The 23,931-nt window shown below is 36.8% G+C and overlaps 1 protein-coding gene across 1 annotated transcript in view; it reads left to right on the plus strand.

Annotated features, from left to right (window-relative positions):
• Nucleotides 1-333: 333 nt before the first annotated feature.
• The window catches only part of LOC110448981 (ubiquitin-conjugating enzyme E2 E1-like), a 46,131-nt gene continuing 22,533 nt past the window's right edge, over nt 334-23,931 (plus strand). The window contains exons 1-3 of the mRNA XM_021495541.1: nt 334-440; nt 842-1,064; nt 1,467-1,517. Coding sequence (XP_021351216.1) covers nt 847-1,064; nt 1,467-1,517 — 269 coding nt within the window. The 5' untranslated portion in view covers nt 334-440; nt 842-846. The remainder of the gene's footprint in view (nt 441-841; nt 1,065-1,466; nt 1,518-23,931) is intronic.

Consider the following 23,931-nt stretch of genomic DNA (forward strand, 5'->3'; position numbering starts at 1 on the left):
CTGTGATTTAATCTTCAATGAATAGCTTCTAACGCATTCACATGTTTCAATCCATATAGTGTTTTTTTTACTATGAATACACGGAAAACCTAATCATTTGGGAAGATTACCGCTGTTCCTTTGTTCTCCCTCGTATAAGATTTTTATCTAGGTAATTTCGTTCAACGAATGCTCACCAACCACGCATATGACCAACACTATTATCCATTAAATTCAACGAGAACTTAAAGAATATGTTACTTGCAGGTTAAAATCGATTATTCGACCAGGACAACATGTATTTTTCATCATTTTCTATAAATCGGATACGAGGGAGGTGAAAAGAACAGCCGTTTTCATCGCTTCGCACGTTTTGAGACGGATGGTAGTGGTGTAATATTTTTATTGGATTTTGCTTTATTCTGCTCGTTTTCCGGTCCAAGTTTCCTCCAGGAATCTAGGTAATTACCTGTTTTATGTTGATGTGTTGTCTGTTTTGTCTTTCACGTCCAGTTTTGTCCGAAATCAGCCCTGATCTGTGGAATGTCTTTGTTGAGATCGCGGACTCGCGAGCTCGTGTGTGACACCGCTATTTGCCTTCCGTTTTCTCTGTTGATTAATTAGAAATATTGACAATTACCGCATGCTGGTAATTACACGGTAGCTGTTTTACCTATGTGACCAGTCAGTTAGGATGTAATCGACGTGATTAGGGATTACATCAATTTTATTTGATACGAAATCGAAGTTTTTTTTTATCTTTTAGAATCATGGTATGTTACAGTGGTTTGACATGTCGATCGTCGGTAAATAATTGATGTGTATTAGCAGTGAATTGACCTCTGTGTTTCATCTTTTTCAGATCACATGATGTCGAGTGAGAAGGGCACGGTTAATGGGACGGGGGGCAGGGGCAGGGGGAGAAGATCCCGAGGGGGTACGGCCAACAATACGCCAGTCGTCAGTGATGACGGGGCCCAGCCCGGTACTAGCTCCTCTGGGTCCAGCCCTTCCGACTCCCAACCGGCTGTCGTCACCAAACCAACCCCAAAATCCTCTAAAACAATGGGCACCAGCTTAAAAAGGTAAAATGTTTCCGTCTGTTTTAGTATTGTATATGTACACGCGGAGAAATGTTAATCTCTGTTCGCACAGTATTCCACTAGCGTTGTGTACTGAACTGTATATATATACACATCGTCAGCTCATTTGCATATAAGCTTTAGCACCGTAATTTCTGTAATCTGCTCATCGTTTCTGCTCAAATCGCACATCATTCAATTTCTTTTGTCATAAACTTCAGTTTGGTGTAAAAATTATTAAAATCGGTTCGATGATTGCAGAGAAAATAAGTTTTTTGGTTTTAGCATAGCGTGCACACAGTACGCCATGTTGTGCTGCCTGCATTGATCTAAGTCGGACTGTTGAGATGGGTAGGGAGGGGGACCCTGAAGCACCTACTCACTATTTTAAACTTCTTTATACAGAATTCAGAAAGAGCTGGCAGAAATCACACTGGACCCCCCTCCGAATTGCAGGTAAGTTCTGTTCTTTTTTATGGTTTGATTGATGTAAACAGTGTGTAGACTGCTGATGAGATCAGCTGTATGTCTTTGTATGCCGAGTAAAAACATCTCCAGTATTGTGTAGTGTATTCAGCACCAATTTAAACAAGAAAATGAAATCAATCAGACCTTTATGTGTGCTTATCGGGACTTCAGAATTTTACTAGAAATCATTATATTTGATTTATTTGGAATTAAATAAGCTTAAAAACTGAGAAACGCAATATCTTCGGTTACAAAGATACTTAAAGTTAAACAGTAAGCTAACAGATTTAGGGGGGGGGGGGGGGGGGGGGGGGCATAGGCAAAGCTGATGGCCAACTGGTAGCTGTCCCTAAGCTGGATCTACATTTTTTTTTTAGATAAACCCCCTCCAAGTGCCCCTCCAAAAAAATAAAAAAAAATACCTCCCCATCCAATTGTGTAGTTTTGTGTCAAACTTGATAATAATTAAAACATCTCAATAGCACTGATGATTCATTACTTGAATTACTACTTCAGTTTGTTTTCTGACCATGTTTCCTGATGATGTTCCTAATTGATTTATTGCTTGTTTTTGTGTCGTTCAAATGTTGTTTGGAATAAAGCTTTTTGTAGCTCTAACTGAATTGTGCTTTTATACGATGGTTGTAATTTGTAGTTGACTAAAGTATCTGATGATTTTGATTGAACTATACTTTGAATGGTGTATTTTATGTTTTGTACAAAACAATTATATTTAATGCCTCTGACGTCCCTTTCAACCGATATGTTTAACTTTTATGGTCCCCTTTTTCTAAATAGTTCATTAATATGTCTCTCCATGTGAATCCCCAGCCTCCTTAGATGGCAATATAACAAAGTTCATCTTAATTAAAGTATGATTAGAACTATAATAAGTGAAGTCGAGTTATTTTGTGATTTTGATTTGAATCTGACAAGAATTCCATAGTTACACTTTGATGTTCAGTTTTAGTATGATCAAGTTTGGTTCTGTGATATTGAATTGTTACCACAGAATGTTTGTCGTATTGGAATCATCCACTGTTGTGAGTTAACTCATTCACATCTGAAGGCACATTTGAACTCTTAGTTCATTATGAAATTTCAGGGTTGAATGAGTTACTGTTGTGGCTGTACATGGCAGTAGCCTACAGGGGGAGGGAGGGAGGGGGCGGCAAGGAGGGCAGTTCTCCCTACACCTTCCCCCCACACCCACCTCCCCTTCCCTTGGATATTTTGGGAGATATCATTATGTGGCTGACTTGACTCTTAATTATGCTTCATTGCTCCAATCCCCCCCTTTCGATCTCCCACTGGTGCTTCATCACTGGACCCTACTTTCAGTTTGTCCCCCCTCTCCCCTATCAGTTGGCCCAGGCTGCCTTCATGCTGTGAAATCTATACATAATTTAACAAGATGTACATTTACTTGGGTGCTTTACCACCATTGTGTAACTATTACCTTACACACTGTAGTATGATGTGCTGCTGAAAAACCAATGACACTGACAACGTTGAAATTAATGAACGCCCCCCCACCCCCCCCCCTCCCCCCTCAGAGATGTGGGTTCCCTATAATAATCACAGTGTCTGTCTCTGTGTCTGTCCACAGGTTTGTTTCTGGAGAGTATAATCTCAGGATTAAAACACTGACTAATATGTTTGAAGATATGTACACATAGCAGTAGAGATTTGAAAAGTTTCTACGGTCAAGGTCAATGTTACACGATGCTAATGATAGACTACGAGGGGGGTACAGTCCTTATCTCAGAATCTGAAATAAACTGTAATATGTAGATATTCAATACAATATTAGGTATTAGAAAGTGACATGGTGATAAACTGTAATATGTAGATATACAATACAGTATTAGGTATTAGAAAGTAATATGTAGATATACAATACGGTATTAGGTTATTAGAAAGTAATATGTAGATATACAACACGGTATTACGTATTAGAAAGTAATATGTAGATATACAATACAGTATTAGGTATTAGAAAGTTTTCAAGGTAATCAAGGTCATTGTTACTAAAAAAAAAAGGACCATTTTGGGGGGTCGGGTGTACAGTATGCACATGGCGGGGCCATAGCAGAACTGTTAGTGTTATTGTCTGATATCTTTCATGTCACATAATTATTGCTATACTGCTGCAAATTTCTTTTGCATGTTGCTTGACAGGTCCAGTTGAAAGAGTGTTGGGAAGGAGCAAGGGAAGGCTAGCTCCGCCAACCACAACATTCTCACATCCCCTTGTAAAGTGATGCTTGTTCAGTGTTGTTAAGTTCCGTCTCCTTTATGATAATATTGCTCTGTTCTTACACATTTTTTATTGGAATAAATTGTAGAAGAATATTTTCAAAAAACTAGATATGGGGCTCCTACTTAAAAAGCATTCCAGAGATGCCCCAGAAATGTTCTTGTAAGTAAAAACGTTGTGATGGATGAAAACTTTGGAGGGTGTGAAATAAGTTTCAGTGAATATGTTTAATGTTGTAATAAGAATTATAGAGCTTATTACTTTTCCATTTGTTGGCTCTAACGATCATGTACGTAATAATACTTTAATAGGAATTAGTGATGACAGTATTTCTGCCACTGAAACCCTATTGTATCATATTGAATAGGTTATACTTGCAACATAGAAAGAGAAAGGGTTACCTTGATATTTGATCCACAGCCTAAACAGTTAGTGTCACATAGTTGTACCGTCAACAATTGTACTCAGAACTGGGTACCTGATAACACTAGCGGTTGGGGTATATGTAGGTACGCATCCTGTAACTTGTGTGTAGATTGACAGATTCATTATGCAATTTTTGCATTGATCAATATTCTATAGCACTCTCTAGACCCATATCATAAATATATCATCAGCTCGGTATTAATTATAGAAGTGTTTGTATTAACACTTTTTTACTCTCTCTCTCTAGCATATAAAACAGCTCTACAGCAGTGTATACAAAAGTTAACATTCAACTATAAACAACCCTTTCCTTACTTAAAGCAGCCCTTATCCTTTAGGTCTTAACATCCTATCCGGGATCCCTTTACTATGATTTACTGAAAAAAAAAAATGTGCGCCAGAGTCATGATTAATGCTGAAAAGTGGCGAGTTAAGATAACCGCCAAACTTGGTACATCCTCACGGGTAAAATATAAACATTGTTTTAGTAGATTTTCTTTTAAATCAGAAGCTATTTATTTACCATTTTATGTATATGAATTAATTACCTTATCCAATTAAAACACAGCTATGTATGCATGGTTGCACCCAAGAGCACAGAACCATGATGGTACTGCGCTACACTGCTTAGTAATTGATTTGTAAGCCGGCTGTAAACACAGAGCGGAGGTGTATAAGGAACATTCTATTGCTAAACGCTGAACTGTATATAAATCAGTAGTGCTGGATTTCAGGACATGGGGGGGTGGGGTAACTGGCAGGATCATTTTCTTTCTTTCATGGTCAAATTTTTTTTTTTTTCAATGGAAAATGATTGATGTCCAATTATTTCTTTACGTTCACACTCTCTCCCTAAATAACAGTTAATCACATGCTTTGCCACATCCATTTAATCTTTCTGCATCCGCCAGTGTTTCAACATGATAATAACATTACACAACATCTTTTAAAGTGTATTCTCATAACATTGTATATATAAATGTATGTATCAGAATTTTAATTGATACTATGTATTTATACATACACAACATTACATTGTATATAACTATACACTGGAGTTTTAATTGATACTATGTATTTATACATTCACAACATAACATTGTATATAACTATACACTGGAGTTTTAATTGATACCATGTATTTATATATATACACAACATTACATTGTATATAACTATACACTGGAGTTTTAATTGATACAATGTATTGATATACATACACAACATTACATTGTATATAACTTTACACTAGTTTTAATTGATACTTTGTATTTATACATACACAACATTACATACTATATAACTATACACTGGAGTTTTAATTGATACTATGTATTGATATACATACACAACATTACATAGTATATAACTTTACACTGTAGTTTTAATTGATACAATGTATTTATACATACACAACATTACATTGTACATAACTATGCACTAGTTTTAATTGATACTATTTATTTATACATACACAACATAACATATTATATAACTATACATTGGAGGTTTAACTGATACTATGTATTTATACAGACACAACATTACATTGTATATCATTGTATATAACTATACACTACTTTTAATTGATACTATGTATTTATAACATTACATACTATATAACTATACACTGGAGGTTTAACTGATACTATGTATTTATACAGACACAACATTACATTGTATATCATTGTATATAACTATACACTAGTATTAATTGATACTATGTATTTATATACATACACAACATACCATTGTATATTACCATTGTATATAACTATACCCTAGTTTTAATTGATACAATGTATTGATATACATACACAACATACCATTGTATATACCTATACACTGGAGTTTTAATCGATACTATGTATTGATATACATATACAACATTACATTGTATATAACTATTCACTGTAGTTTTAATTGATACAATGTATTTAGACATACACAACATTACATTGTAACAACATAACATATTATATAACGATACACTGGAGGTTTAATTGATACTATGTATTTATACATTCACAACATAACATTGTATATAACTATACGCTGGAGTTTTAATTGATACTATGTATTTATATACATACACAACATACCATTGATACAATGTATTTATACATACACAGCATTACATTGTATATAACTATTCACTAGTTTTAATTGATGCTATGTATTGATAAACATACACAACATAACACTGTATATAACTATACACTGGAGTTTTAATTGATACAATGTATTGATATACATACACAACATACCATTGTATATAACTATACACGAGTTTTAATTGATACTTTGTATTTATACATACACAACATACCATTGTATATTACCATTGTATATAACTATACACTAGTATTAATTGATACTATGTATTTATATACATACACAACATACCATTGTATATTACCATTGTATATAACTATACACTAGTTTAAATTGATACTATGTATTGATATACTTACACAACATACCATTGTATATACCTATACACTGGAGTTTTAATCGATACTATGTATTGATATACATATACAACATTACATTGTATATAACTTTACACTGGAGTCTATACACTAGTTTTAATTGATACTATTTATTTATACATACACAACATAACATATTATATAACGATACACTGGAGGTTTAACTGATACTATGTATTTGTACATACACAACATTACATTGTACATAACTATGCACTAGTTTTAATTGATACTATTTATTTATACATACACAACATAACATATAATATAACTATACATTGGAGGTTTAACTGATACTATGTATTTGTACATACACAACATTACATTGTAACAACATAACATATTATATAACGATACACTGGAGGTTTAATTGATACTATGTATTTATATACATACACTACATACCATTGTATATAACTTTACACTGGAGTCTATACACTAGTTTTAATTGATACTATGTATTGATATACATACACTACATACCATTGTATATAACTTTACACTGGAGTTTTAATTGATACTTTGTATTTATACATACACAACATTACATTGTATATAACTATACACTGTAGTTTTAATTGATACAATGTATTGATATACATACACAACATTTCATTGTATATAACTTTACACTGGAGTTTTAATTGATACTATGTATTGATACATACACAACATTACATTGTATATAACTATACACTAGTTTTAATTGATACTATGTATTTATACATACACAACATTACATTGTATATAACTATACACTGGAGTTTTAATTGATACTATGTATTTATATACATACACAACATTACATTGTATATCACTTTACACTAGTTTTAATTGATACTTTGTATTTATACATACACAACATTACATTGTATATAACTTTACACTAGTTTTAATTGATACTATGTATTTATACATACACAACATACCATTGTATAGAACTATACACTAGTTTTAATTGATACTATGTATTTATACCTACACAACATTACATTGTATATAACTATACACTAGTCTTAATTGATACTATGTATTTATACATACACAACATAACATAGTATATAACTTTACACTGGAGTTTTAATTGATACTATGTATTGATACATACACAACATTACATTGTATATAACTTTACACTAGTTTTAATTGATACTATGTATTTATACGTACACAACATACCATTGTATATAACTTTACACTAGTTTTAATTGATACTATGTATTGATATACATACACAACATAACATTGTATATAACTATACACTAGTTTTAATTGATACAATGTATTGATATACATACACAACATAGCATTGTATATAACTATACACTAGTTTTAATTGATACAATGTATTGATATACATACACAACATTACATTGTATATAACTATACACTAGTTTTAATTGATACTTTGTATTTATACATACACAACAGTACATTGTATATATCTATACACTGTAGTTTTAATTGATACTATGTATTGATATACATACACAACATTACATTGTATATAACTTTACACTGGAGTTTTAATTGATACTATGTATTTATACATACACAACATTACAAAACATCTCTATTTAGTGTATTCTGGGTGTATCTTTACTGTGTGTAAACACTATATTTATCCTGCAATAAGCCCATGCCCGGTGATAAACCCACCCATATATATTGTAGCTCAGTTCAAATGCTGGCGTAAGCAATTTCATTGACCAGTAATTAAAAAAGCTTCGACAACTTGCTTAATGAAGATTAGATACAGTACACTACATGTTTCGCATTGTTTTTTCTACCTTAATGTTACACCAGCCTGTTCGTAAATGAATTAGGGAAATAATAGTTTTACCTTAATTGAAATTGAGAAGATATCCCTCATTTTTCTTCATTTTGAGAAAATAAAGCACTTTTTTTGTTAGGGAGAGCAGTCTGTATTCTGGTGTAAAACTGAGCAAAGGAAACACCTGTTTGTAGTGTGTTTATATTGGTATTGTATAATTATGTCTATCCTTGCAATAGTTTGCAGTGTATGCTGGTATTTATTGTTACTATTTATACTTACACTATAATCTTAAGGCCTGAAACATTATGTGTACCTCACAATATGATATGTATCACTGTGTATGATACTTGCGATACCATACATATCACGATATATATAGGATATTGTTTTACATTTAAACAATATCCTGTGTCACTTAACACTTTCGTTACTGAATTAAATTGCATGATGGGTGTTCTGGCCCTGAGATTATTTGCACGTGTCTTTTCCTGGTCTGAATTAATTCAGGGCAATTGACGTCTCATTTTGACTACGTACTGTTAAACACGATTTCTGTAGAAAATACGGCGTGGAATAAGTTCTCTGACATATTTTATTGAAAGGAACACTTAAAGCTTCCATTTTTATGTAAAGAACATAATAAAAGCAAGAATAAAAGGAATTGTGCGTTGATAGCTTGCCTGTTTACGTGTTGCGCTTGCTGAGAACAGAGGTCCAAATTGTGTACTTTCGTTTTGTAACACCACCGAAGCAGTATGTTCGCCTCAGCAATACACATTTTACTGATCTTCAATTAGAATATAACGTAAATGTTTAACTACAACTAGGAGACCTTTCTACAGCATTAACAGCCGAAGATTATTGGTATACTTGATCATAAATCCTGATCGTGATTACATGCCGCCATTTCTTTTAAGTTGACCCATTGCGTCATGTACGACAAGAGGGTTTACTCCAAGGACATTTTTCATGAAGCACGAAACTAAAACTACATTACTACATGTACAGCAATGATTAAAACCAAAAAAAATGAATGAAAATCAATTTCAACAAATAAAATAAAGATAAGACAATAAACAACAAGGTGACTTAAGTGTTAAACGCTTGCACCATGGGAGAGTAGTCACCAGCAAGCATATTTTAAAATTCAGCATGCATGTTTTTGTAAAACTAAGTAAGCCTACAGCATGCATTTTTTTTGGTAATTTTTTTGGTATTTTTTTTCAAGTTCGTCATGAATTTTTTTTCCATTTTTTTTCTTTCAAGTACAGCATGCATTTAAAAAAAAAAACACCATTTTTTTTCAAAGTTCAGCATGCAATTATTTTCAAGCATTTTTTTAAAAATTCAGCAATGATCATTTTCAATTTTTTCCCCAAATACAGTTAACAGAAATTGACAATTCTTCATGGTAGCTAAGTGGTGGAGCAATCTCCACACAGCTTAGTACATGCCAAATAGTTCTGCACCTTGCAGTACAGCAGCTATCTAAAAATACTTTGCCTGAGAATGGTAAATAGTGAAAAATGTAGGAAGGCACAGATGCTTCCGGCATTCAGTGCAGCCAAATTTTGTTTGGCTGGTTTTGTCCTGCAACCCACTCTTGCATCTCATGTAGCACACATGGCACCAAGACCGCGACTCAAGTGTGCCAGGGAGGTGACGCTGTGTGAGACGGTCATCCAGCGGTAGAAGAGATGGTCAGTAGAGGTGAAACCATCTACTAGTCCTCTGATAATGCTTTGAGTAAACTGCAGGAAAGACAGCTGCTGCTTTCCCTGCCCTGGCTGATGATGAAGACTCTGAAGAAATAGTTGATAGACATTCAGCTTCATAACCTCCAGAAGACGAAAGAACACTTTCACTGTCCATTTCCGTGTTTTGTTGTTGAAGGAGTAGTACTGTATGAACTGATCTGCTTTATCGACCCCACCCATGTACGAAGTGTAATCACTTAGAAGTTGTGGACAGGATACATTCTGTCGCGCAAAGGTACCATCCTCCCCTTTAACAAGGCGTTGCACTTCTCCAATACTGTTGTCATGAATTGTAGACAGGGCAGTGACACATTTTTTGTCTTTCCACACGACTGCTACAAGTGGCCCCTTTTGCCTGAGGGCCATGTCCCCTCTCTGTACTACATTCTCAGGGCGCTTCTGCATTATGTCCTTGGGAAGGCCTCTTCGGTTGGACCGCACTGTCCCACATGCTTACGTTTTATCATCGTACAGAATAGTGAGTAGATCAGGTGAGGTATAAAAGTTGTCCATGTAAACATGGTAACCCTGGCCCTGAACTCCAGCCCCCTGTAAGCATTTGTTTACAACTCTGCTAGCCAGAGCACCTTCAGCCTGGTGGTATCTCCCTACAATCAATGTAATGTAATGCTCTTAATTGGATAATGTAAAAATACAAAATATAATGACTTTGTAGACATTTGGCAAATGTCATTATGTGAAAATGAGGACTAAGCGACAAGAGTGAGCCTTACTAAGGCCACTCTAGCACCGCCATCAAATCACTGGCATTACATATCTAGTAATTAATATGACCATCTTAATTTCAATACCAACATAAATTGCTGTGGCTTATTTACATATATCCTAAAGCAAATTAGATAATAGATTAACAATTTAATGATAATAAAAGTTACTTTTGGTATTAACGGCCAATTTCATTTCATAACATGATAAATAGCTGGGTAGATGTCAATGTAGTGAACATAGCTGCACCCAGATTCAGCCAACACCCACACTTTCACACTCAGATTCAGCCAACACCCACACTCTCACATTCAGATTCAGCCAACGCCCACACTGTCACACCCCATTTTTGGGGTTTTAGTCTCATGTACTGTTTGAAATTCACTTTTCCCTTGAAGGGAATCATGCACTCGTCCACTGTTGTTACACGCCTGCATGGGACATACTCCTGTACAAACAAACTGTTTAGATGGTTCACAAGCTTCCTTATCTTGTAAAAGGGATCATATGTCGGACTGTGTTGTCTAGGTTCTACACTGTTGTCAGCAAAGTGTATGTACCTGAGTATGGCCGTGAAGCTGTCCCTAGTCATTGTCCTTGCTAATAGAGGTGTCTCCGAGTACAAGTCAGTTGACCAATACAATTTTATCGAAGGTTTTCTTGTGACTCCCATTGCCATACACAGTCCAAGAAATGCCTTTAATTCTTCTATGGTCAAATCCTTCCATGGCAGTCTGTTCTGTTCTGGATGTGTGTCTATTTGCTGGCGTGCATACCATCCAGTCTCCTCTATCAACATATCCAATAGATCACCAAACATAAACAAGGGCATGAAGTCTAATGGCTCCTTATCCGTGTCATAACTCTGGCTGGCCCTGTGTTCCCTCTCGGAAGAAATAGGTGCGGTAGGCCTCGCTCAAAATAGTCAAACCCAGCGTGCCATCCGTTCTGGTCATCATGGTGTTGTTCGTCATCATTGACATCAATGCCTGCTGCTCCCCTAGGGCCAGGATCTTCGTTGTCCCTATCAATTTCACTTCCATCACTCACCAAATCATCATTAATACCTTGATGTCGAAGTAAAGCTGCAAAGTTGTGTTCAGCGTCTTGGACTTCTTGGGGATCAAATCCTTCGAAGTTATCGCCGTCCGAACTTTCAGTTTCTGACATTTTTCGGTTTTGAAAGAACGCAAACAACTACCATGACAACAACGTAACTAACTACTTTATTGGTCAATAACATCACATGACACAAAACGAGAAAGATAAAGGTAATATAAATTGCATGTTTAAAACCCTTTAAATTGCAAAACTCTCATGAAATTTACGTTATACTGATCCGCTATTTACCTACACACTTCTGTCGCTGCCATATTGAACGAATCTTGATCATGTGATCTCTGTTACTATATTTAGACCATTCGTCTTTCGATTTACGTTTCAAGTCGATCATTTTTAATTAATTGCTAAAAATAATCAACAAAAAAACACCAGAATATGCATATCAATTCAGATTTATAATCTGAGAACTTGATTTTGACTGATCGCAAAAATTCAGTCAAAAATGCTGGCGTGTTAAAGGGCACCGTTCAATGTTATTTCTTCGGTGTCCTTGACGTGATGCACCAGTGTTTCACACAATGATTTTATTATATACTGATTTTAAAATTAACTTCAAAATTCAATAAGTTCATTTAACTGAACAATGATTTATTTAACATTGGAAACCTCTGGAACCAGTATAACAAAATGTTTTCTTTATGAAAATTATTGTGGGAATGATTGTTTTACTTGCTCCCGTCCGACCGGAAGTTCTTGTGAGCAGAATTTCGAATACCTGGACGTAAATGTGCTGTTATAGTCAAATATCTGTTTGAAATTGATGATTTAATGTCCACCATGATTTCAGGCACATATAATTACAAACAAATCATTTTATTTGCATATTTTATCAACTGAAAATTGTTTCGAAATATTTCCACTTCCGTGATGCATGAATGCATCATTTAATCGTGTATTACATTTTAGCAATATCCTGTGACATTGTTAGTGTATTTTATGATACAAATATCTTGTGTATATAAACATATTGGATGATACAAGCATTCCTGTCATAAGTGTAGCTAATGTCTTATGACAATTAATTGTATAGTATAAATCTCATATTTTTCACCTGTCATTCTATAGAAACTTCATAATAAATAGTTGTATGGTATACAAACCTTTCAGATACTGACATAATGGAACCTGCCGTTAAAAAATTAATTGGATTTTTTCCTACCTTGAGGGTATATAGGACAAAGACATCTACGGTATATATCCCCCGAGGAGGAGATTCCTGACTAAGCAAGGGCAGATTCATATGAGGGTTAGATTGTCAAGAATCTCTGACCAAGGGTGACGATTAACTCGTTCACCCCTGAAATTTTATGATGAACTATTCCAACCTTTGAATTGGAAGAGTTCAAATGTGTCTTCAGGGGTGAATGAGTTAATCTTTCCTACCCTCAAGATAGGGAAAAATCTACCTTTTCTCCCCATTTTCCTCAAAATAAATTAATGGAGAAAAAAACCCATGCATGTATGCTGAACACACCTGTATGCTGCTATGTAAATCAATGACAATAATTTCATCGTAATGTATCTTGTTTTTACATTGGCAGTGCTATTGGAATTATTGATATATGGAAATACAATTTACTGCTAAAAGATATAAAGATAAAGATTTGTCAGGAATTAATTTTCTTGGCAGATATACTGCAGTGTGGAACACAAAGTGACATGTTTAACTCCTGGTTTAACATTCTGACATTGTTTCGTGCTCGTTATCCACCTGGGGTAAGACGGGAAAATCTTTCCCTGGCCGGAAATGTGGACATCCCTGTCCAATGGGGTTGAAAGGGTAGGGTGATCATGTGACAAATTTATTTTTATATGTAAAGGAGAGTAATTATACATGCAATACTAGATGCATATGATTTGGAAAATATGACTAGGAGAGGAGAGGCTGTTCTCTAAATTCCCAGGTATATGTGTGTGTAATGGACATAGTTTTGTTATCAGAAGTCATTTTAACACCAGCACGATTTGTTAAACTCATTTCCTTTTGTTGCACCACCTGTCATTTCGGTCGGGAGATTGATCTCTCAAGCACAATCGTTCCTTTGTGATTGAATATCTCCCAGACTATTGAATAAGTTTCCATGCTTACATGTGGCGCTATGTACAACAATACGCTTAAAAGGAAATTCTCGCTAGCCAAGACAGTAACAAGTTACCAAATGGTTCACCACTGGGACATACCTCTAGTCGAGTCAGTAACAAGTGACTAGATGGTTCACCACTGTGACATACCTCTAGCTGAGTCAGTAACAAGTGACTAGTTGGTTCACCACTGTGATATACCTCTAGCCAAGTCAGTTACAAGTTACCAAATGGTTCACTACTGTGACATACCTCTAGCCAAGTCAGTTACATGTGACTAGATGGTTCACCACTGTGATATACCTCCAGCCAAGTCAGTAACATGTGACTAGATGGTGCACCACTGTGATATACCTCTAGCCAAGTCAGTAACATGTGACTAGACGGTTCACCACTGTGATATACCTCTAGCCAAGTCAGTAACAAGTGACTATATGGTTCACCACTGTGATATACCTCTAGCTGAGTCAGTAACAAGTGACTAGATGGTTCACCACTGTGATATACCTCTAGCCAAGTCAGTAACAAGTTACCAAATGGTTCACCACTGTGACATACCTCTAGCCAAGTCAGTAACATGTTACTAGATGGTTCACCACTGTGTCATTCCTCTAGCCAAGTCAGTAACTAGTGACTAGATGGTTCACCACTGTGACATATTCAGTTCCTCTTCAAGATCTCCTTGATTCAACAATATGTAAAAGCAAATTAATTACCTGTTTAACTCTACAAAGAATACTTAGGTATCTACATATGTATGTGTGTTATCGGTACTCTTACCCAGGTATCTACATATGTATGTGTGTAATCGGTACTCTTACCCAGGTATCTACATATGTATGTGTGTGATCGGTACTCTTACCCAGGTATCTACCTATGTATGTGTGTGATCGGTACTCTTACCCAGGTATCTACCTATGTATGTGTGTGATCGGTACTCTTACCCAGGTATCCACATATGTATGTGTGTGATCGGTACTCTTACACAGGTATCTACCTGGGAGCTGTATTATAGATAATTGAAGTAGAAGTTTATTTTATATGAAACTGTCACTCTTTCTTTTAGTCGTCTTTATAACAGAGCCCCTCCCCTCCTCCCCAAGTCCTGTCTCCCTAGTAACAGTCACAGGTGAATAGCTATGTAACTCACCCTGACTTTTTCCCCTCCAGGCAATGACCTCATCTTTGTAAGTCATACAAATTACACAAATCCGACTGTATCTGCGTTGATATTAGAATGAGGTCGATAGCATCATTGTACTGTACCCAAATCATTCAGTGGGCTATAATTCTAATAACTTGGTAACTTTTTTCTCCTCCTCTGCAGGGAGTTAATCCCAGATTATTGATGTACCAGCTACTATTACCAGCCATATTGCTTACGGAAGATTAGTGTCTGATTAGGCAAAGGCAGTAAATAAAATAAAATCCTTTATTAGGCCAAATTAATTAAGAAAAATCTGCCTCTCATTCTTTTGCCTGTGTAACATATCTGTCTAGAGAAAGAAAGGGGTGCAAGATATAAATTCTATTCTAAACTCAATTTCACCTGCGTGACGTCCACAATGGGACAACAGTGATGCGAATCATGAAACAATGAACACTCCAATCCTGTGATTCTGAAACTGTGACACATATCGCAAGTTTCTGTGATTTCTGAGCTAATTCTGCATATTTGGAATGAGAGAAAAACATTTCTCTATGCCCAGGGGTGTAGATTGTAGAAAACGAGAAATTTTGACTCTGGATTTTCAAATTGGTGCAAAAGCATCTGCAAGCCTCGGATTTGACCAAATTTAAAAACCTCTTCGGTGGAATTTCCCTATTGTACAACCCTTGGCATGAACAAATCTTTAATTCTTCTATATTAAATAGAAAAAAGTCTGTAAAAGAATATCCTTTAGACAAAGCCAGTAAAAATAGATCAATCTTTAGCCAATTCACTAATATTCAACTAGATTGTTTTACTGCTGCTGTTGACTTTTAATCCCAATCTATGGAACTTGCCAGACTGCAACCCTGCTTGCTGGCTATGATGTTATCACAGGCAGTACCCGAGTACCGTATTTACTCCATTTGAACATCCGATATTTACAGACAATAATGTATCACAGGCAGTTTCCCAGCACCGTATTTACTCCATTTAGACACCCTGTAGGGTTTAACAGACAATGATGTTATCACAGCCAGTACCCCAGTACTGTATTTACTCCATTAAGACACCCTGTAGGTTTTAACAAACAAGGATGTTATCACAGCTAGTACCTCAGTACCGTATTTACTCCATTTAGACACCCTGTAGGGTTAAACAGACAATGGTGTTATCACAGCCATACCCCAGTACCGTATTTAGTCCATATAGACACTCTGTAGGATTTAATAGACAATGATGTTATCACAGCCAGTACCCCAGTACCGTATTTACTCCATATAGACACTCTGTAGGATTTAAGACAATGATGTTATCACAGCCAGTACCCGAGTACCGTATTTACTCCATTTAGACACCCTGTAGGGTTAAACAGACAATGATGTTATCACAGCCAGTACCCCAGTACCGTATTCACTCCATTAAGACACCCTGTAGGATTTAACAGACAATGATGTTATCACAGCCAGTACCCCAGTACCATATTTACTCCATATAGACACCCTGTAGGTTTTAACAAACAAGGATGTTATCACAGCCAGTACCTCAGTACCGTATTTACTCCATTTAGACACCCTGTAGGGTTAAACAGACAATGATGTTATCACAGCCAGTACCCCAGTACCATATTTACTCCATTAAGACACCCTGTAGGATTTAACAGGCAATGATGTTATCACAGCCAGTACCCCAGTACTGTATTTACTCCATTAAGACACCCTGTAGGATTTAACAGACAATGATGTTATCACAGCCAGTACCCGAGTACCGTATTTACTCCATTTAGACACTCTGTAGGATTTACCAGGCAATGATGTTATCACAGCCAGTACCCCAGTACAGTATTTACTCCATTTAGACGCCTTGTAGGGTTAAACAGACAATGGTGTTATCACAGCCAGTACCCCAGTACCATATTTACTCCATTTAGACACCCTGTAGGGTTAAACAGACAATGGTGTTATCACAGCCAGTACCCCAGTACCATATTTACTCCAGTTAGACACCCTGTAGGGTTAAACAAGCAATGGTTTTATCACAGCCAGTACCCGAGTACCGTATTTACTCCATTTAGACACTCTGTAGGATTTACCAGGCAATGATATTATCACAGCCAGTACCCCAGTACGGTATTTACTCCATTTAGACGCCCTGTAGGGTTAAACAGACAATGGTGTTATCACAGCCAGTACCGGAGTACCATATTTACTCCATTTAGACACCCTGTAGGGTTAAACAAGCAATGGTGTTATCACAGCCAGTACCCGAGTACCGTATTTACTCCATTTAGACACTCTGTAGGATTTACCAGGCAATGATATTATCACAGCCAGTACCCCAGTACTGTATTTACTCCATTTTTTTGACATTCTGTATGGTTTAACATTTCAGAAAGGGAGCTATCACATAAGTAATGTATTTTTGAAATGAACTATAATCAGGACAAAAGCACTATATGTTATGAAGACTGACCTTTCATATAGTGTTAATCCATTAACAGTGTTTTACAGTGTTTAGTGTAGACAGTGTATATACCGCGGTGTAGGTGTTATCTATATATAGATATTACAGGCTTCAGGCAAAATTAAAAAATGATTGTATCGGTAATTACTCGATTACATACAGTATTTGTTGTTTGTAGATACAGATGTAATTAGAAACACACCTCAGAAATTTTCATTCAAATTTTGACATGACGAGAAAAGTAAGATAATTTTATATTTAATGCATTTATTCATTGTAGATTATTTGTGTAAAGATATATATATTCACTATAAATAAATATAATGTTCAGTTTAACATTCAATTTTCCCTTTGGTTTAGGATGACATTTGTGAATTATTTAAATTTGTTGAAATCAAATGAATTTTATCTGACAATTAATCTGTATTTGCATACAGTCCGTCATGTTTAGAATGTTTGATTCCTATCGATCCAACTAATCACCCCAGCAGAGTTGGTTGATGGGTATTTCCTTCAATTAACATTACTTTATAGATTAGAGCTAGGTTTATAGCTTACATGTATTTGTGTTATGTTAACTTGTAATTCATTGATCGTCATGACAGATGTTTGAATGTATTGTATTTATGACAGTAGTACTTATGACCTCATGTCACACACAGAAGTGTGCCTGAGTGCCCTAATAAAACCAGCAATCTGAATCCGAGTTCAATTCAATTCCTACTTGTGCTATTCTGCGGGTCCCCATCCTTTCTGTAGTCGCACTGCTCCAATCCACACATGTATGCATACCTTTCTCTATGTCATCCAATATGAATCCCAATAATTTCTGCCCTCCTGAGTGATGACCCCCCCCCCCCCCCCCCCCCCATTTTGCCAACTGTCCCCATCCCCTTTGCATGTTACCACACGGCCAGAAATTAATTTCAAAAACCACAAGTCAGAAAAAAAAATCAACAAATTAAATATTATTCAACATGATGTGTAATATCAGATTTTGTCTTTATCAATTGGGCTAGTGGATTTTAGAACACCCCCCCCTTATTCTCCCAACACATATATCCCCCATCACCCACCCCCTTNCCCATCACCCACCCCTTTGCCCTCGCCCATCACCCACCCCCTCAATGCCCTCACCCATCACCACCCCCTCAATGCCCTCACCCATCACCCACCCCTTTGCCCTCCCCCATCACCCACACCCTTGCCCTTGCAATCACATGAGAGTGGGTGTAGGTAAGCAGTCCAGTGTGTTATTTCTGAAGCTATCTTGTCAAGATCTTCTACTTCTGATCAATATTCACAGACTCACCACGAATTAGAACAAAACTAGAAGGGAGACGGGCTGAGATTGGAATTGATTTTGGACAATGGGGGTCGCATCAATTAAGTCTGTATAACTGGAAATAGACACTTGTGTTATGGTGACGGCCATGGTGGTGACTTGTGTACCCGTCAGTTTAGTCCCGGTAGCCGTATAACTGGAAATAGACACTTGTGTTATGGTGACGGCCATGGTGGTGACTTGTATACCCGTCAGTTTAGTCCCTGTAACCGTATAACTGGAAATAGACACTTGTGTTATGGTGATGGCCATAGTAGTGACTTGTATACCTGTCAGTTTAGTCCCTGTAGCTGTATAACTGGAAATAGACACTTGTGTTATGGTGACGGCCATGGTGGTGACTTGTATACCCGTCAGTTTAGTCCCTGTAGCTGTATAACTGGAAATAGACACTTGTGTTATGGTGACGGCCATGGTGGTGACTTGTATACCCGTCAGTTTAGTCCCTGTAGCTGTATAACTGGAAATAGACACTTGTGTTATGGTGACGGCCATGGTGGTGACTTGTATACCCGTCAGTTTAGTCCCTGTAGCTGTATAACTGGAAATAGACACTTGTGTTATGGTGACGGCCATGGTGGTGACTTGTATACCCGTCAGTTTAGTCCCTGTAGCTGTATAACTGGAAATAGACACTTGTGTTATGGTGACGGCCATGGTGGTGACTTGTATACCCGTCAGTTTAGTCCCTGTAGCTGTATAACTGGAAATAGACACTTGTGTTATGGTGACGGCCATGGTGGTGACTTGTATACCCGTCAGTTTAGTCCCTGTAGCTGTATAACTGGAAATAGACACTTGTGTTATGGTGACGGCCATGGTGGTGACTTGTATACCCGTCAGTTTAGTCCCTGTAGCTGTATAACTGGAAATAGACACTTGTGTTATGGTGACGGCCATGGTGGTGACTTGTATACCCGTCAGTTTAGTCCCTGTAGCTGTATAACTGGAAATAGACACTTGTGTTATGGTGACGGCCATGGTGGTGACTTGTATACCCGTCAGTTTAGTCCCTGTAGCTGTATAACTGGAAATAGACACTTGTGTTATGGTGACGGCCATGGTGGTGACTTGTATACCCGTCAGTTTAGTCCCTGTAGCTGTATAACTGGAAATAGACACTTGTGTTATGGTGACGGCCATGGTGGTGACTTGTATACCCGTCAGTTTAGTCCCTGTAGCTGTATAACTGGAAATAGACACTTGTGTTATGGTGACGGCCATGGTGGTGACTTGTATACCCGTCAGTTTAGTCCCTGTAGCTGTATAACTGGAAATAGACACTTGTGTTATGGTGACGGCCATGGTGGTGACTTGTATACCCGTCAGTTTAGTCCCTGTAGCTGTATAACTGGAAATAGACACTTGTGTTATGGTGACGGCCATGGTGGTGACTTGTATACCCGTCAGTTTAGTCCCTGTAGCTGTATAACTGGAAATAGACACTTGTGTTATGGTGACGGCCATGGTGGTGACTTGTATACCCGTCAGTTTAGTCCCTGTAGCTGTATAACTGGAAATAGACACTTGTGTTATGGTGACGGCCATGGTGGTGACTTGTATACCCGTCAGTTTAGTCCCTGTAGCTGTATAACTGGAAATAGACACTTGTGTTATGGTGACGGCCATGGTGGTGACTTGTATACCCGTCAGTTTAGTCCCTGTAGCTGTATAACTGGAAATAGACACTTGTGTTATGGTGACGGCCATGGTGGTGACTTGTATACCCGTCAGTTTAGTCCCTGTAGCTGTATAACTGGAAATAGACACTTGTGTTATGGTGACGGCCATGGTGGTGACTTGTATACCTGTCAGTTTAGTCCCTGTAGCTGTATAACTGGAAATAGACACTTGTGTTATTGTGACGGCCATGGTGGTGACTTGTATACCCGTCAGTTTAGTCCCTGTAGCTGTATAACTGGAAATAGACACTTGTGTTATGGTGACGGCCATGGTAATGATGTATATCCCCGTTTCACAAGAGAGGGGATGTTCCTATAAGTAAAGGGTTAATTGCTCATGTTGTTCATCATCACTAACACTTCCTATTCATGCAATTTTTAGCTCACCTGGCACGAAGTGCCAAGTGAGCTTATGCCGTGGCGCGGCGTCCGTCGTCTGTCCGGCGTCCGTCTGGCGTCCGGCGTCAATATTTTACTTTAAACGACTTCTTCTTAATAACCGAAAGGCCTAGGGTGTCGATATTTGGCCAGAAGCAAACTGGGATGAAGGGCTACAAAGTTTGTTAAAATCAATGACCTTGACCCATTTTCAAGGTCACAGGGGTCCGATATGTTAAAAACCTTAAACATCTTCTTCTTGATAACCAAAATGCCCAGGGAGATGATATTTGGCCAGTAGCATGCTTGGGTGAAGGGCTACCAAGTTTGTTCAAATGAATGACCTTCAATTATATTCAAGGTCACAGGGGTCAATTGTCTTAAAAAACCCTTTAAACAGCTTCTTCTGAATAACCAAAATGCCCAGGGTGATGATATTTGGCCCGTAGCATGCTGAGATGAAGGGCTACAAAGTTTGTTCAAATGAATGACCTTCACCCATATTCAAGGTCACAGGGGTCAAATATGTTACAAACTTTAAACAACTTCTCCTGAATAACCAAAATGCCCAGGGTGATTATATTTGGCCAATAGCATGCTGAGANAATGAATGACCTTCACCTATATTCAAGGTCACAGGGGTCAAATATGTTAAAAACTTTGTACAACTTCTTCTGAATAACCTAAATGCCCAGGGTGATCATATTTGGCCAGTAGCATGCTGAGATGAAGGGCTACAAAGTTTGTTCAAATGAATGACCTTCACCTATATTCAAGGTCACAGGGGTCAAATATGTTAAAAACATTAAACAACTTCTTCTGAATAACCAAAATGCACAGGGTGATGATATTTGGCCAGTAGCATGCTGGGGTAAAGGGCTATCAAGTTTGTTTTGAATGACCTTCACCTATATTCAAGGTCACAGGGGTCAAATATGTGAAAAACATTAAATAACTTCTTCTGAATAACCAAAATGCACAGGGTGATGATATTTGGCCATTAGAATGCTGAGATGAAGGACTACAAAGTTTATTTAAATGTATGACCTTGAATCATATTCAAGGTCAATAGGAGCAAATATGTTCAAAATATTTAAACAATTTGTTCTGAATAACCAAAAGGCTCAGGATGTTGATATTTAGTCAGATCAAGGACTACTATGTTTGTTAAAGTGAATGACTTTGACTTATATTCAAGGTCACAGGGGTCAAATTTGTTTAAAATCTGCATACTGAAATGAAAGGCTATACAATTTGTTCAACATAATGACTTTGTTCGACTTTCAAAGTAACAGGGGTGAAATGTTTTAAAATCTTTTAACAGGTTCTTTTGAATGACTTTAATCATAAATACTGATATTTTGCCTGTAGCTTTATTTTAGATCACTTTTAAGGTTGCAGGTGTGAGATTTATACCAGGTGAGCGATGCAGGCCCATTGGGCCTCTTGTTTATTCATCTTTTAATGTTTGTGAAATTAAAAATATTTCGCACAAAATTTTCATTGCATTCATCTGTTTGCTCCCTGAAAATTTTATTTTAATTGAAAGTCACATTTTTTTTTGTCGGCTCCACAAATATCCCCTTACACATCTTATGATATAATCGGAGCATTAAGTTATTAGCTTTCTGATTAAAACCAGCAACACAATACCAACTTCTATAGAAGTGGTTCAACCTGGTCGAGTCATGATATCTAAGCACATTAAGTATTTTGACCTTTCGAACATCCTATTTTGTATAGATTTTCAGGATTATTAGTGGCCTAGCTATATACTGATTTTCTATACAATAGAAGGGCCAGGACAAGCCCTTCACTGCCTCGTCCCGCTGTACCCTTTTAGGGGATCGGAGACACTAGTGATGGTATGCTTTAGCTCCGGAGATAAACCTATTGTATAACTCCCATGAATAATTTCCAGTGTTTATAAACGAGCTCCCCACACCTGTGTCACCTGTTTAAAAGATAGAAAATGTCTTTGTTCAGTTGTCATGGAAATGCAAAAATCAATTTCATCACAGTAACATCTTTTTTGTAACTCACCTTCATACAAAAATGGACTGATCCTTTTTTATGGTAATGGACCAAATCACTGGAGCACCTGAGGGGTATACAATCTACTGTAATTAATTTCACTGCCTTTAAACTCTAACCCCCTTCTCTGTCTAGGATTGACTGATTTAGCCCGTTTGATGAATCTCTGTAAGAAGAGTTTATTCTGTTTGTAGGGGTGTAAGATATGTGGCACCTTAGGTGATTGATTTGTTAGCTCATTCACCCCTGAAGACACATTTGAACTTTTCCAATCCAAAGGTTGGAATAGTTCATCATGAAATTTCAGGGGTGAATGACTTAAAAACCAATATATAGTTGTACCGGAAAAAGTTTACAAGGCTGGTTAAAACATTTCTATAGAAACTTTTCCAATATCTCCTGTTCCAAACAAAAAATACTCAAAGGAAAATATATCAAAAAAGTGATGGAAAGAATTAGCATTACTAGAACGTTTCCTGCCTGAAATATAATTATTTTACAGCAATTCAATCGAATTAGATTTACCCATTCAGTCCTAAAGTCACATTTGAACCTTACTAAGTCAAAGACTGGTAGTGCAAGTCAAGTTCAAATGTGTAAAAGTGAATGAATTAATTGTTTTGTATTAGTAGTGCATGAAATATGTCCTATTCATTTTTGAAAGAGAGTATTAAAATTTGATGTATATTCCAGCCAATGACAGGCAGT

The sequence above is a fragment of the Mizuhopecten yessoensis genome, unplaced genomic scaffold (genome assembly GCF_002113885.1).
Source record: "Mizuhopecten yessoensis strain PY_sf001 unplaced genomic scaffold, ASM211388v2 scaffold4411, whole genome shotgun sequence".
In the NCBI taxonomy this organism is placed as follows: Eukaryota; Metazoa; Mollusca; class Bivalvia; order Pectinida; family Pectinidae; genus Mizuhopecten; species Mizuhopecten yessoensis.